Raw genomic sequence first — 17,579 nt, 5'->3', positions numbered from 1 at the left:
TTTTATATCTCACTCTATAAATATAGTAATTATTTTTAAAAAAATATAATAAAATATTAAGATTCAACAAGTGATTCCACGAATCGGTTTTTCAATTATTGAGTTCTATCGTATATATTAAATAATAATATTAAAAATTATAATTTTAAAAATTTTAAAAGATTTAAATTTTAAAATAAATATTATATTAAATAGTAAGATTTAAAATATTAAATTTTTAAATATATAATCAACAATAATTTGATAAATTCGTTTAAATAAAAAAAATTTGCTATAAAAAATTATAATTTGAAAATATAAAATTTAAAATACAAATAACAAAATAATTTTATAATAATTTAAATTATTTTTATTATTTTATGTAAAAAAATTATTTATTAAAGAATAATATTAAAATTAATACTATAAAAAATACTTCAACTTTAATATTATGAAAAAAATAAAAAAAATTATATAAAAACTAATTTGATTAATTTTTAAAATTTTAAGGATGAAAATGACTTACATCTAAATTTTCAGGAACTATTTTGATTATAAATAATTTTTTACATGTCAACCAATCATATTGTGACACGTGGCATTAACCTGCCATGCCACGTGTCACTTAACGTGACACGTCATCAGTTGTTATCATCTAATTAACGGAAGGACCAATTTGACTTACGTTTTATCTTTTCAACACTAATATGACTAAAAAAATCTTTTGAAGATTAATTTGAAAAATAAGTAATCTTTCAGGAACGAATTTAGCTATTAACTCATTTATTAACATGTTGTTGAACACAAATTACCCATCAAACCACATTAGTATTATATTTTCATGTTATTATACAATGTTTTCTTGAAATAAATAAAAGAATAAAGAATGAATAATAAAGATAAAATTAAAAAAAATGAAAAGAAAAATATGAAAAAATAGTTATAAGTATAAAAGATAAAAAGATAACATATATATATATATATATATATATATATATATATATATATATATATATATATATATATATATATATATATATATATAGGAACACTAAAGCAGCAATTATATATAAAACCCTGTTTCTATTGTATATACTATATAGAATAGATATAGATAAGTATTAGTTTATTAAAATGAAAAAAAAAAGAGACACGAAAAGATTAGCCAAATATAATTGGTTTATGTGTGAAATCAGATACCATCGAAGTTGGATTCAATTTAAAAAATGAAACAAAAATGATTTATTAAAGAAGGGTCTAATTTACTTTTCGTTTTAAGAGAATAAAAATAAAAGTTGGTTGGTCGTCTATAAAAAGAATGAAGAAAGAAGAGTGTAACACGATAAGGGTGTATCAACATTCTTAGTTCTCATTAATCTCTCTTCATTATTTCCCAAACTATGTCTCACAGTTTCACCAATCCCTTGTTCTTATTCTTGCCAATGGATTATATGTTCATTTTTGGAAGTGTCATAGCTTCTGGTTTGGTGTTTGTGCTTGTTCTGTACGGTTCTGCATCAAACAAGAGAAAATCCAGTGTTCCAAGTGCAACAACACATGCACAAAGTATAAAGACATCAGAAAATGGTACATGGACTCCACCACAAGTCTCAGAAGGATGTGATGACATCATTATTGTAGGTGCTGGTGTTGCTGGTGCAGCCCTTGCTTTCACTCTTGGAAAGGTAGTACAAATGCTTCTTTTCTAGTTTCCTCTATTTAAAATTCTATTTTATGATGGTTTCTTTGAGTTATAGCCTCTACATAAGTCTTAACTCAGAGATAAGATCTTATACTATGGTCTAACTAAATTGACATAAATAATGTTAGCTTATAAGACTGTTCTGAATGAAACTATGCAAGTTGAATATGGATAAAATGCAGAAAATGTAGTTATAGGCAGCAAAGAATGTATATTCTAGAGAGAATAGTGTTTTGTATATATCCATTTTCTGTTTTTGTTTCTATGGCTTGGAGCTCCAATGGTTCTTTTTCATGAAGGGAAGCATAGATATATGTTCTAGAATTTAATTTTGATGTACTGTCAATGTAAAGTAGTTTTACACGTTCTAAAGGGATGAATGAACAAGACAGGATTGTGGATTTTGTCTCAGGATGGAAGACGAGTTCATGTTATCGAAAGGGACTTGAATGAACAAGAGAGGATTGTGGGTGAATTGCTTCAACCTGGGGGATATCTTAAGCTGATTGAGTTAGGACTTGAGGGTAAGCAAGAAATATTCAATCTTGAATTCTTGATGGATGACAAGGTTTTTTGTGACAAATTATTGAAGAATTTCAATCTTAGGAATGAACACATTCCCCTGACTCTGCTCATCAAATTCAAGGCTCTTAACAGAATGAATGTTATGAGTTGTTGCAGATTGTGTGGATGAAATTGATGCACAACAAGTCTTTGGCTATGCCCTTTACAAAGATGGGAAAAATACCAAGCTCTCTTATCCCTTGGAAAAGTTTAGTTCTGATATTTCCGGTAAAAGCTTTCACAATGGCCGTTTCATCCAAAGAATGCGAGCGAAGGCTTCTTCTCTTCCCAAGTACAATTTTCTCACCAAGTTCACAATTTGATTCTTGAATAAATAGCTATACATGAAGACATGAAGTTCATATGATCTTGCTTTTGTACTACTATGTTTTGCAGTGTAAAATTAGAACAAGGAACTGTCACATCTCTATTAGAAGAAAATGGAATTGTCAAAGGAGTTCACTACAAAACTAAGAGTGGAGAAGAGCTTACAGCAAAGGCTCCTCTCACCATAGTTTGTGATGGTTGTTTTTCCAACTTAAGGCGTTCTCTTTGCAATCCTAAGGTATGAATTCTATCACATATTGTAGAATAGAATAATGGTTCATAGTTCAAAGTTATTCAAGAGATTTTTTAACTTTTTTCAGGTTGATCTACCATCTTATTTTGTTGGTCTGATCCTGGAGAATTGTAATCTTCCATATGCAAACCATGGACATGTTATCTTAGGTGATCCTTCACCAATCTTGTTTTATCCAATCAGCAGCACTGAAATTCGGTGTTTGGTGGATGTGCCTGGCCAAAAACTACCTTCTCTTGGCAATGGCGACATGGCACGTTATCTGAAAACAGTGGTGGCTCCTCAGGTAGAAACCTGAACCATTCTGAGATTTGATACTTTTGTAAATAATGAACACTCTTGAATGTGGACTAGTATGTATGAATGTTTCATTAGGTGCCTTCAGAGCTGCATGATTCTTTTATAGCAACAGTGGAAAAAGGGAACATAAGAAGCATGCCAAATAGAAGCATGCCTGCATCTCCATATCCAACACCTGGTGCTCTTCTAATGGGTGACGCATTCAATATGCGTCACCCTTTAACAGGAGGGGGAATGACTGTGGCTTTGTCTGACATTGTTCTGCTAAGAGATCTTCTTAGGCCTTTGCGCGATCTCCATGATTCTACTGCTCTTTGCAAGTATCTTGAATCATTCTACACTCTACGTAAGGTATAATAAGTTTAGCATCGTCGAAACTCCTTCGCTCAAAAGCTTAAGCTGATAGAAAGAGACGCATGAATAGTTATATTTCTAATAAGCTTTTCATGCAAGAGCTTCTCTTTTTAGTTATAAAAGTTCTGATATCATGTGATAAAATCATTATTCTTAAAAACTAATAAGAGGAGACACGTGAATTGTTTATATCTCTAATAAGGATATTATAGATTAATACAGTATTTAGTTATATCTCGGGTTGATTTTATGTTGAATGTGTTTGCATTGCAGCCAGTGGCATCAACCATAAACACATTGGCAGGTGCATTGTACAAGGTGTTCTGCGCATCACCTGATCCGGCTAGGAAGGAAATGAGGCAAGCATGTTTTGATTATTTGAGCCTTGGAGGTGTGTTCTCTCAGGGACCAATAGCTCTACTCTCTGGTCTCAATCCTCGCCCATTGAGCTTGGTTCTCCATTTCTTTGCTGTCGCTATATATGGCGTTGGCCGCTTGCTCGTGCCATTTCCTTCGCCAACACGCATGTGGATTGGAGCTAGATTGATCTCTGTGAGTTTTCTTCTTTTTCTTTGGCACATTTTTAAGCTACAACTGAACAGTAATTGAATTTTTTTTGTAAGCTTGGCATAATTGCAGAAATATTAAGCTGTATTTGTTTTTTGGAATTGGGACTGAGACTAAGGAATTGATACTGAATATTGTGTTTAGTGATCAAAGACTGAAATTTGTTCAGTCATGGAATATAAAATTTCAGTTCCTTTAATACTTCTAGAAATAGGAGATACATAGACTGAAATTTCTAAAAACGGATATTTAAATTTAATAACATTTCTTATCGAAAATACTCTTATTTAATTTTTCAATTCCAAATCTACTCTCAAGACTCTATATCTATTTTCAACATATTGAGACATAACTCAGTCTTAGACATTTATATTAAACACAATACATTCAATCTTAGTTTTCCTTTCAAACGCAACCTTAATGTTTGTTTATCATTTATGATTTGCTCTGCAGCAAGCTCATAAATATTTTGCTGATATTTCAGGGAGCATCAGGTATAATCTTCCCTATTATCAAGGCTGAAGGAGTTAGACAAATGTTCTTCCCAGTAACTGTGCCAGCATACTACAGAACTCCCCCTGTTAATTTGCAGAACTAAATGATACTTGCAATATGTTTGTTCCAGTGTATAAAAGAATAACAGAATATAAGTCAGTGTCCAACTTGTTTGCAAAGTGTAATTAGTATCTTGCCAAAAATAAATAAGACATTGATTTTGTGCAATTTGTATCATAAAATTTGAAGAAGTCATTTTGAATATGGGACAAAACAAAGTTCCCAAACACAAATCTTGTAAGAATTAATTGATCTGTATACAGTATGATTTATTGACCTCTATGCATATCAGTGAATACAAGAGGCAATAGTGATGATGGTAGTGCTGAAACTTTGAAATATGTAGTTGAAGATTTGTAGTGTGTTAAATGAACCGGTCCTACATTGAAATGGCCATAAAATGTAGAACATGATAATGAGTAATGATGATTCTTATATTCTGAAAGCGGAAAGACTTTGACTTTTGATTTTTTATTTTGTGCAAAAAATAGTAGTTTAACTTGCATTTGTTTACGGAAACACGGAGATATAAAATTGTGTTTGACAGAGATGAAATATTATGTTAAGAGATATTAAATTAGTATATTTTATATCTATCCTAATAGAAAAGACAAAAAAATATTAACAAAAAATATAACTTAATTTTTATTATTTTTATTAATTTTTTATAATTATATTTTTTATTATTATATTGTTTTTTTCAAAATTTTTAAATAAAAAAATAAAAAATAAAAATAAATTAAATTTTTATAATTTATTTTAATTTATCATCAAATAAAATATAAAAATATTAATTTTTATATTTTATTTTTAATATTTTATTTTATTTTGTTTTCAGAAACAAAGGTAAGCTTATATACTTATCACTTGCTTAGGCTTATAGCTACTATGTAAAATTTAATATTTCTCTCAGTTGACGGGGGTTACTTGAGTTGAGGCAAATTGGTTGTAACTCACATTTATCCGTGGTTCTTTAAAAATTCTTTTATAGTTTTGGGAAAATGTTTGTAGGGTCATCCATAATTGCAAATGTAGTTACATATACCATCAATACAATTAAGCTTATTTGCTGGCATACTTCATTGCCTTGGAACAAAAAGCGATATGTTATTATATGTACATTCTAAAACAAAAAAGTTTGATGTAAACATGTTAACTTCACCTTCCCCGTCCCTACTTTCCATAATTCTGGCTTGTTAGGTTCCAATCACATTCTAGTATTCTATACAAGAGGTGAAATAATATTTGTGTCACACTTTTTCTATAATTTATGGTATAAACGATATTTTTTGTTTTATTTATTAATTATTTTTAATATTAAAAGCAAAAAGATATAGCGAGAAGTGAATTGTGCATATAGTATTTTGGATACAAAAATATAAAAATTAATCACTAAGTTAATTACTATCTATTTATTTATATATATTTTTAATATATATTTTATATTTCAAAATATATTTTATATAATAACAGATTAGTAATTTATATAGTCACAAAAAAAAGATTAGTAATTTATATTTTTTATTGATATAGTGCATAATTTGAAAGAGCAATCATTCTCCTTTTATGTTTTGCCCCCAAAATTAACAATGGATTTGGTGGTCAATTATGGTGGGAATGCCACATGAAAAATACAGCTGATAATTATTATTCTTCATTTTTTAAATGATTATATTTGTCTTTAATTAATATAATTGATGAAATAATCTATCATATTATTATTATTATTAAACACAAATTAAAAATTAAAATAAACTATTAAACTACTCTTTCACGTTAGTCCATGACAATAAAAAAAAAGTTTCGTAAATTCAGCCCATCAGAATACATAAATTCAGTTACAATTTTAATCTTTATTATCTTATCTTATCTTTACACTTTGTCCACTTTGAGATCTTCCTGTCGTCACTCTTGCACTTGCACAGCCTTGCAGCCATCAACTTAAAGCCACTCCTCAAGTAACCTACTATTGCGGGAAGTAGCTCTAATGGTGAGCAAGGAGATCGTCCCCCATTACATAGTACATGAACAAGTATGAATCATAATGTAGGCCATTGATTAAATAAAATTCCTGCAGCCTCCTTATGCACTTGAAAGACATTTTCTTGTACAAAAAGATTGCCGGTTTGTTGTAAGAAATTACGTGCAAATAAACAGCTCGGCATGTTGGAATGCTTGAAGCATATTTTATGACCTCCTTAATCAGAGAAGATGCGATTCCAAGTTTCCTATAAGTATCCACTACTCCAAGCGTCAGAATGTAAACTACAGTTTGATCTGATTTGGCCGAGTCATATCCAAGCAGATCCACTATCTCGCTTTCTTTAGCAAAAACAACCCGTGCTGTCACAAATCCAATGAGCTCATCACACCGGCCATCTGGTCGATTAGAGTCTACAACTCCCCATGACACAATGTCACATCCGTTTACCACATCGTGGAAGAAAGTAGCTTCATACCTGACGGGAAACACTTTCGTATGGATATGCTCTAAAGTCTCTAAGTCAGAAGGTCGAATGGGCCTGTAGCATATTTTTGGCTTAGTAGAAAATTTTGGGGCTACCATTGAGGTTCTTGTTCAAGAAGAAATAACTTAATCGCCAGCAAATATCTGATGTCCTTGGAACAGTCGTGCAACCACTTCTCCTTCCATTTACTCTACAACAATGATAAAGGCCATTGAATACTTGCTATTACTTTATTCTTAGAAATCAGAAATTGATGGAAGGATTTGGATCTTCTGGTTTGTGGTTCTTTCAATTTTCCTCCACCAAACCCTTATGTATCCCTAGGACTGAATTGTAACTCTTCTGACGGAGAAAGAGCGACAAAGACGGCTTGATTGATTGAATAAGAAAAGAAGAGAAGAAGAATATTATACTTTGTATTTCTTGATTGATTGAGTTAAATTGTATAATGAAAGTAAAACTAAATATATATAGAGTATTGGTCTAAGAAAGATAAAAGTAAATATAAGATAAGAAAATAACATAAAGATAAGATAAGATAAGATAATAAAGACTAAAATTGTAACTGAATTTTTGTAGAGTCCTGCTAGGGAGCCATACAATGTGTATAATGGACTATTGAGTTACAAAATGAACATCTCCATACTATCTAGAATAACTAGGAATAATAAACATCTTCCCAAAAATAGAACTCTAATATTATGTCATGATACCACTCATCCCAAAAGTTTCAGCTGATGGCAAAAAGTAACACTAATGATTATATCTCTAATACTCCCTAATCCTCCATTTTACACATTGTACAAATATTCCATTGGCTCCTCATACTTTTCCATTTATGTATTCTGTTGGGTTGAATTTGTGGACCACGAGACTTTTTTTTTGTTGTCATAGGCTAAGGTGGAAGAGTAGTTTAATACGCCCCGCAAGCTGTTGGATGGAAGATGTCAATAATCCGCAGATTGGATAAATTCCGATGAAATTGTTGAGGAAAACGCGTCTGACGTGGTGACGCAAAGGGAGATGCGTGCGGCGGAGTTAGAGCTGCCGACGACAAAAATATAAAAGGAGATGTTGTGCTTGAGAGCAGTGATGTTATAAAAAAGAAAAAATAAGCACGTAGAGCGCAATAAAATTGATCTTTAGAGGGCGCGTATGGCGCAATAAGAGTGGTATTCAAAGGGCGCGTACGCGATAAAAAGAGGGCGCGTGGAGCGCAATAAGAGTGCAGATGGAACTGCTAAAACAGATGCAGATTTAACTGCTGAAATAGAATGCAGACATGACTGCTGAAACAGAATGCAGACGAAACTCCCGGAAGAAGGTGCAGATGGAACTGCCGGAAGAAGGCGCAGACATGCCATAGTAACTATGCCATAGTTGTTTTCTGTTAGAACATGTGTAACCAAGACTAGTGTTGGATTTTTACTTGGATGGACGTAATAGAGATTAGTTGAATTCTGAGCTAAATTAAAAGATTGATTATTCATCGTGGGAGGAGATTGAAAAAGAAGTAGGATGATTTTTCACCGGAAAGATGATAGCTTATGTATCCTCTTCAAGGATGATACCAAAACTCTGATACTATGATAAAATTGTAACTGAATTTATGTATTCTGTTGGGTTGAATTTGTGGACCACAATACTTCTTTTTTTGTTGTCATGGGTTAAGGTGAAAGAGTAGTTTAATATAAACATCTTAAACTTTTGAAGTAGACTTGTTGATTATTTGACCGTCATAAAATTGATAAAAAAATATTTTAATAAAAAAGATCTTTTTTTATAGTATTTAGTAAATTTTTAATAATGAAAATAAAAATACTAGTAAAAATAAAAAAAATAATTTTTTTGAGAAGCTATAATTTATATTTAAAAAAAGATTTTTTTTAAAAAAAATGATATTTTTTACATAATAAATAAATAAAAATATTTTTATATTGTTATATTCGAACATAATTGATAAATAAATTTTTTTTAATAAAATATTTAAATATAAAATTATTTTTATTTTTAATAAAATCTTTTAAAAAATAACTTTTTTTTTCTTAAAAATCCATCCGAACAAGCCCTTGAAAGAAAACAAGTAGTTTAAAATGAGGTGAATTCTATGATGTAGAAAGAAAAATTCTTCTGCATGTGTATGTTAAAGAGTAGTGTAACAAGTGTTTGAAAAGAGAGTAATTGAAGAGACAAAATTTGACATATTGTAAATAAAATATAGTGTATTTTGTCTTATGTAACATGTAAATGATGTATTGATTAAATAGGCTAATTATAATTATGTTAATTAATTATTAAAGATAATATTGGACCTTATATGATTTTTTTTTATTTTTGGACTTTTTGAATGTACGCTCTCTCTCTCCAGAAGTATTAACTTTATACACAAAAATTTATTAATATTTATTTATTTTAATATATTCTTTTTTTTATGACTTAGATATATTCAGTTTCACAAATATAAAAATTTATTTATATATTTTAACCAACAAAAAAAATATAATTTTACATATTTACATACATTTAAATTAATGGTAATATTTATATATAATTAATTTAATATTATATCAATATATCTGTTAATATTACTCGGGTACATATAGATATTTATAAAAAAATATTATTTAAACACCACATATTCTTGACATCTTATAAAAATAGTTTGTTATTAATTATTTATATATTTAAATTTTTTTAATTAATAAAACAAAAAAATTATATTTAATTGTTTAAAAAATATTGATGTCAAAATAGCATTTGTAATACTACCATTTTTATGGTGCAGAAAGAGAGAATATATATTTTGGGAGAGTTGATTTTTTCTAAGAATGAAAATTGTAATAAGAAATTTTGCTTTTTGTTATAAAGGAAAATTAAAAATAAATTTAATTTTAATGTAGTGTTAGTATAAAATAATTTTATATTTACATCTAATGATGTAACACTACATTAACAAAAATAATTACTTTTTATAGATGTTGTGAATTGTCATCCAAAAAACCAAATATAATTACACGACTATGTAAAACACATTTTACACTGTCAATACATCAAAATTAAACTCACTAAAAATATGTGCACCCAAAATTTGTATAACACCAGACATATAGGAAAACATGATAGACACCAAAAAAAATATAAGAAAACATAGTTATTTTTCTGTATTATGTAGACGATATCTTATTATTTTGTTTGCATTAAAATATCTATTTACATTTGTTTATAAAAAATAATTAAAAAAATTTTCAAATACTAAAAAAAGAAAAATCTTTTAATAATTAATATTTCAAAAAAAATTGTCTAAAAAATTAAATTCTTCAAGTTATTATTGGAATATTTTAGATGCAACCTATTATTTATTATTAAATTATTAATTTTTTACGATGAATAAACTATGTTATTGAGTGAATATTTAATATTTATTATTTTATTAAACGAAAAAAGTATATCTGAACAGATTTAACAAAATTATATGTTTAGTTTTTCTTTGAGGGTATAAAAGTGTGTTGAAGAAAAATGATAATTTTTTAATATATATTATATATTTATTAATTTAATTTAAAATAAATATTAATAAATTTGTGTGTGTAAAAATTAATTTTTTAAATGATATTTATTATGCAAATAAAAATAATTAATTGAATTTTCTTTTTCAAGTACATGAGTGGGAAGAAAAATTATTAACTTAGATGAAAAATTAATGAAAAAAAAAATTCAATTAATTATTTTTCTTCTAACTCATGTTACTTGAAAAAGAAATTTAATTAATTATTTTTAATTATTTAATAAATATCATCTGAAAAATTAATTTTTACACATAAAAATTTATTATTATTTATTTTAAATTAAATTAATGAATGTATAATATATATTATAAAATTATAATCTTTCTTCAACACACTTCTATGCCCTCAAAGATAAACTAATCATATAGTTTTGTTAAATCTGTTCACACGACATACTTTTTTTCGTTTAATAAAATAATAAATATTAAATATTCACTCAATAACATAGTTTATTCATTATAAAAAAGTTAATAATTTAATTATAAATAATAGATTGCATCTAAAATATTCCAATAATAACTTGAAGTATTTAATTTTTTTTAGACAATTTTTTTTGAAATATTAATTATTAAAAGATTTTTCTTTTTTTAGTATTTAAAATTTTCTTTTAATTATTTTTTATAAACAACTGTAAATAGATATTTTAATGCAAACAAAATAATAAGATATCGTCAACATAATACCGAAAAATAATTATTTTTTTTATATTTTTTTGTATCTACCATGTTTTCCTATATGTTTGGTGTTATGAGTCACCAAAAAAATATATGTCTGGTGTTATACAAATTTTGGGTGCACATATTTTTAGTGAGTTTAATTTTGATGTATTGACAGTGTAAAATGTGTTTTACACAGTCGTGTAATTATATTTGGTCTTTTGAATGACAATAAATACTGTCTATAAAAAATAAATATTTTTGTTAATGTAGTGTTATGTCATTAGATATAAATATAAAATTATTTTATACTAACACTATATTAAAATTAAATTTATTTTATATTTTCCTTTATAACAAAACGCAAAATTTCTTATTACAATTTTCATTCTTAAAAAAAATCAACTCTCCCAAAATATATATTCTTTCTTTTTTGTTTTATTAATTAAAAAAATTTAAATATATAAATAATTAATAACAAACAATTTTTATAAGATGTCAAGAATATGTGGTGTTTGAATAATATTTTTTTTATAAATATCTATATGTACCCAGAGTAATATTGACAGATATATTGATATAATATTTAAATTAAATATATATAAATATTACCGTTAATTTAAATGTATGTAAATATGTAAAGTTATATGTTTTTTTATTGGTTAAAATATGTAAATATATTTTTATATTTGTGAAACTGTATATATCTAAGTCATCAAAAAAGAAAAAAGGTATATATTAAAGTAAATAAATATTAATAAATTTTTGTGTGTAAAATTAATATTTTTGGAGAGAAAGCATACATTCAAAAAGTCCAAAAATAAAAAAATTATATAAGGTCCAATATTATTTTTAATAATTAATTAACATAAATATAATTAGCCTATTTAATTAATACATTATTTACATGTTACATAAGATAAAATACACTACATTTTACTTACAACATATCAAATTTAGTCTCTTTAATTACTCTCTTTCTAAACACTTATCACACCACCTTTTTAATAACACAAACATACATATGTAAAAAAACTTTTCTTTCTACATCATAAAATTCACCTTAAAATTATAGGAGACTTCATGGTTTTAAAGACGAGAGTAAGTAGCTATTAATCTCAAGGAAAAAATGTGGAAGTACAAAATGGCAAGAACCTCTGCCGATCAAGGATATAAATCCAAACTTTATAGTAATCAACTAATTATCACAAAGTGCAAAGTTACCGAATAAGTGAAAATTGAATTAAATAATAGTTGTGGATGATAGCTGTTGCAACTTGCACTTTACTACTACTATCATACACACACATCCATCAGGATCTCTCTAACACTCGGAAAGTAAGTGCGCATAAATCTAACTGAGGAAAAAAAATAGTATATCAGAAAACGAATATTTAAAAAAAAAAGAAAAATAAAAAGGAAAAAAAAAAAATACTAGATGCCATTGCGTCTATATCCAAATCCAAGTCTATAGATTTCACCGCTTTCTGACTCTGAGTCACACACTTCTCAGATCTGATCTCAGTGCTCAGTTCTCACTATACAGAGATCTAATCTTTCTTCATTTTGTTATCAGCCTCAGGTAACCATTCCTCACTTCCCGCAATTCTTCAATCTTTCCATTTTCCAGGCATACCCGCTTTGCTTCCTTTAATGATTCTGAACTCTTATGCGCTAAAGCTTACATTTTTAGTATTAAGTTTTGTAATTTATTGTTTCTTTGCTTCCTTCAAAGCTATAGTCATTTTCTGAATGGATTTGTATGAACTTCGTGTTCGATTAGAACTTAAACCCTTTCTGGGGTGATCTTTTTTCAAGTATTGTTTGAAGTTGTGAAATAGACATTTTTATTAAGCTTAGAGTAACTGTGCCCTGTTTCTGAGCCCTTTTCATTATTATTAGAGGTTGTTAGAATCAATCATTGATGTCGGTTGTTATATAATCTCATAGAGAAGTAACTATGGATAGCAATTACAACTTGCCAAGCTAATTTCTTTAATGAAAAGTGATATAGGGAAGAAAATTGGATTTTTCTATATGGAAGTATAATGGGATTGTTAGGTGACTTTTGCTGTGTGTAACTTAGGTTGTTAGCACTGCAAAATATAGTTAGTTGATAGTGACTCTGGATTCTGGAAAACATGTCTTAGAATATAAAACTAGAAGTATCTTATTTACCTTTTGTGGAAATACCAGAATTGAACATGTCCTTAAAACTTCTGATAGGTTTGAAGGCTCACTGCTATTATCATGTCAAGGAGGCTGGTAAATCCTTCGCGTCGGTTAGCTGATGCTGGAAGTATACCATTTGTGGCCTCTATTCAGTCCAAATCTCGCAACTCTCCCGTGCTATCTATCGGTCTTGTTGTTGTGGTAAACTTTTATTTGAATTGTGCATTTCATTACAAAGATACTATGGTACCATTATATTTATGTGCAATATTTTTGTTTGCCTGTTAGATGTGCACTTGTAAACAATGTTCTCCTTGATCTCCTCCTTTTGCAACTCATTAATCACTATTGATTTTCTCAATTTACTTTATACAGTATATTTGTCACTGCTTGCTTTCAACACATTGCATATCTAATAGGTGATATTTGATTATTTGCAAATTTACAGGGTGCAATCCTTCTGATCGGTTATTGTTATAGCAATTCAGGTTTGTAACTTTGTCAGTTGGCAATGTAGCATAGAATCTGTAAGTGCAACCCTGGTTGTCAAAGATAAAAGGATTTTGGAAATTTTACTTTCTAAAAGCAATGCACAGGTTATGTTGCCATCTGGAAGAAGATGGTCCTTGATTTGCATCAGTCATTTAGAACCTGTATCATCCTGTCATGATCATTATGTCACTCTCAAATGATTAAATTTGGTCAAATAAAACCATTACAAAATGATTGACAAATATATAGAAAGAAGGGGGAAAAATAGCAAAATCAGTGAATGAACTGACAATGAAAATACTGTCATGAATTTGTCTATGCTTCAAAATTCTAGTGGTACTGATTGTTGCTCCAATGCATTTGTCACATGCAGGGAATAGCAGTGATATCAAGGATGTAAGTAAACTTGAAGGTAAATATCTAAACTACTATTTTTTTTTTTAATTTTATTTTAAATATTAAGCTTCCTAAGCACTTTCCTTATAGGACAGCATGTGCATTATTCATGTAAAGCTGAAGTACTGAGTTATTCTGTTTTTCTAATTTCCTCTAGATAGGCTCTAAAGACTGTTATTGTTTTTCAAAGCATGCGTGCAAAAATAGATGCTAAAATTCTGGGGAGCTCATCTGATATTCTGATTTTTCCCTTATGCTTGTTTCATAATGATTCTTGTCAATATATTTCAAGTGTGCTGAATTTGAGTGCCATGACCACAGAAATTTTCTTTGTCTCTCAGTGCAATAATTTAGACATTAAGAATCAATTTTATATTTTTCATTTTCTATCTAAAATTTGCTAGAGACAGATATTTTTATAATATAGTTGGTGACTAGGTGTATCATATTTATCCATGCTTAATTGATGATAATGTATGTGAATCTGAATGTTGGACATTGTTTATAACTGTCTTGGTATTTTAAGTAGTACAATTTCATTACTATGTAATTTAGAACTGTTTTTTTCAGATTTTGGGTCCTGTAGCAATTTAAACATTTCTAGTGTGCATATGCAGGTGGTGGCTCCTGCACAGCAGAAGTTCTACAGGCATTGCCCCTGTTGAAGAAAGCATACGGAGACAGTATGCACAAGGTTTTGCATGTCGGCCCTGAATCTTGTTCCGTGGTATCCAGTCTATATCAAGAAGAGGATACTGAGGCTTGGGGAATTGAACCATATGAGTTAGATGATGTCAGTTCGAAGTGCAAGAGTCTTGTACGCAAGGGCATTGTGCGTGTAGCTGACTTGAAGTTTCCTCTCCCTTACCGTGCAAAGTCATTTTCTCTTGTAATTGTGTCAGATGCATTGGACTACTTATCTCCAAGATACCTGAACAGAACCGTGCCAGAGTTGGTGAGGGTATCTGCTGATGGAGTTGTTATCTTCGCAGGTAGATCCCCTTATGTTAAGCAGCTTGTTTGATGGCATAACTATATACAAAAAGTTATGCAGGTTATCTTCGGTTCACTTTTCGCTTTCTTTGTCCTGACATGTCATCTTTGTTTCAGGTTATCCAGGTCAGCAGAGAGCTAGAGGTGGAGAAGTGGCCAAATTTGGTCGTCCAGTAAGTCACTAGTATTTATTGAATTTGATATCTTTTTGGGATTTTGGCATATTTGGATAAGGGAAGATTTCTCTTGGAAAGAAGAAAGGGAAGTAGCAATGTAGCATAGATTGAAACCATGATAGTTTGATAGGAAGAAAGAGAGAAGATGAATTAGATTCAAGTCTTCAACTGATTGTATGGCCAAATATCAAGTTGAGTTAATTTTTTGATCAAGCTCGCTTTCGTGAATTTTCTTTATATTAATCAATAAAAGACGTAATAATTTTAGTACAAACATAAGCAAATGTAGGACCAAATTCGGAAATTACCATATTGATAAGTTAATCCTGAAATTGTTAAAAGAAAAACTAAGTAGACTGCATATTTCCGTCCAAATTTCACTTGAACATAGTTATGCTTCTAATTAAGCTTTTCCTTGTTGGGGACTTGATGTTCTTGTTTTTATGAAGGCGAAACTGCGCAGCTCATCGTGGTGGATTAGGTTTTTTGTTCAGACAAGCTTGGAAGAGAATGAAACTGCTGGCAAAAAGTTTGAGCAGGCTTCAACCAAGAAAGGATACAAGCCAGGTTGCCAAGTATTTCACCTCAAATCATACGCTTGAATTTTTCAGCTTCCTTGTTTTGAACTCTTCATCACTTATTATTGGTTTAGAAAGCATGCTGATATATATAGGCACCTTGAGCACCCGAAGGGTAAAAGTTCCACATATATATATTTTGATGGAAATTATAGTATTATTTGATTTGATATTCCAAATTACTATAATGATGAGACATTGATACATTAATTATTTATTTTCTTGGTAATCCCATTTGTAAACTATTTAATTCGTCTTGATGGTGTTTTATTATTTAGAAGAATCCCAATATAATTTCACAATTGACACTCATGTTTCATGACTACTACAAGTAATCTTTAGTTTATTTGAATCTTATTATATCATCAAAGAGCAACATCCCTTTGTTGCTTATAAGGAGGCAGGTTTTTTTTTTTTTTTTTAATAGTAGAGAACTGCACAAACAGGAATTAGGATATCTGATAATCGTTAAATGTTTTGATGTGTTCGACTAAACATGTGTTAATATCTTAATTATTATCTTGAGTAATCACTAATTAATAGTATCTCAATTATATATGCCAGGAATATGTAAGATGTATAATAAATTTGACTATGCTACGTACTAAAATCAGTCATTAAAGTCGATCACTAATATAAAATGGTAAAAACTCAGGTGCAGTCGACTTCACGTGAAGTTGATACCTGAGAGTCATTAAATGATTTGATTGATTTGACTAAATTTTCATCTAACGGCTCTCAGATATCAATTTCACGTGAAGTCGATTTCATGAGTTTTCACCATATAAAATACATATTAGAATATAAATATATATTAAAAATAAATTAAAACACATGTATTTATATACAAATACATTAATGACTAGTCACTAAAAAAAAAAATACATTAATGACTGATTTTAATAGTAATTTTAGTTTACAAATAGTATTTTTTTTGTAATAAGTTACTCGCATGCTTGCTCATGTACATTGAATTCACAATCATACTTGTTCCTAAGTTCAAATTGAATGGTTCATGTAAGAAAAGAGGCTTTCGGGAATCAGTGATAGATAGCGGTTGGTTCTGAATTGTTCGGATGGGAATTGGGGAAGGTGCTTTCAAGATTCAATTAGAATATAATAATGGAATACCCTTCCCACCCCATCATGTTACAGCTGGACAAAGCATGGCTCCATAAGCACAAACATCTCGTGCCATATGAATTCTTTGATTCTTTCGTCTTACTAAAACTTAAGAAATGTCATAAAAGACATTATGGGTTTTGTATATATTGTTAGGTAACAATTAAAAATATTTAGATGATTGTATGTGTAATAATTCACAACATTTATGAATTGTACAATCCTTGACCAAATCACGTGTGCACACAACATCCATGCATAATTTTTTTCTTCTTAAAAAACAAATTATTGAACCACACTTGAGTATATACTTTATAAATTATAATATAATTTAATTATTTTGCAAGTTCTTATAATTT

The 17,579-nt window shown here is 28.8% G+C and overlaps 2 protein-coding genes and 1 pseudogene across 3 annotated transcripts; 2 read left to right on the top strand and 1 right to left on the bottom strand.

Annotated features, from left to right (window-relative positions):
* The first annotated feature begins 1,107 nt into the window (after positions 1–1,107).
* Positions 1,108–4,881, top strand: LOC112785023 (squalene monooxygenase SE1). The gene is made up of 8 exons (XM_025828427.3): positions 1,108–1,664; positions 2,094–2,205; positions 2,363–2,537; positions 2,642–2,810; positions 2,893–3,111; positions 3,201–3,476; positions 3,753–4,031; positions 4,531–4,881. Exons 1-8 carry the CDS (start codon positions 1,380–1,382, stop codon positions 4,642–4,644), a joined length of 1,629 nt encoding a protein of 542 aa, XP_025684212.1. The 5' UTR covers positions 1,108–1,379; the 3' UTR covers positions 4,645–4,881.
* A 1,576-nt stretch (positions 4,882–6,457) lies between these two features.
* LOC112785024 (histone acetyltransferase MCC1-like) lies at positions 6,458–7,292 on the bottom strand (annotated as a pseudogene).
* A 5,119-nt stretch (positions 7,293–12,411) lies between these two features.
* Positions 12,412–16,410, top strand: LOC112783420 (probable pectin methylesterase CGR3). Of its 2 annotated transcripts, XM_025826360.3 has the most exons (7): positions 12,412–12,873; positions 13,518–13,664; positions 13,912–13,951; positions 14,329–14,367; positions 14,969–15,343; positions 15,462–15,517; positions 15,970–16,410. In XM_025826360.3, the coding sequence occupies exons 2-7, from the start codon at positions 13,542–13,544 to the stop codon at positions 16,120–16,122; spliced, it is 786 nt and encodes a 261-aa protein (XP_025682145.1). In that variant the 5' UTR covers positions 12,412–12,873; positions 13,518–13,541; the 3' UTR covers positions 16,123–16,410. The 2 variants fall into 2 exon arrangements, with proteins under 2 accessions (XP_025682145.1, XP_072086960.1); XM_072230859.1 differs by lacking the exons at positions 13,912–13,951; positions 14,329–14,367 and having other exon boundaries at positions 12,607–12,873; positions 13,518–13,709; positions 14,956–15,343.
* The last annotated feature ends 1,169 nt before the right edge of the window (positions 16,411–17,579 follow it).

This window comes from Arachis hypogaea, chromosome 20, assembly GCF_003086295.3.
Source record: "Arachis hypogaea cultivar Tifrunner chromosome 20, arahy.Tifrunner.gnm2.J5K5, whole genome shotgun sequence".
NCBI lineage: Eukaryota > Viridiplantae > Streptophyta > Magnoliopsida > Fabales > Fabaceae > Arachis > Arachis hypogaea.
Note: the sequence above shows the minus strand (reverse complement) of the source record. Positions and strands in the feature narration are given on the sequence as shown.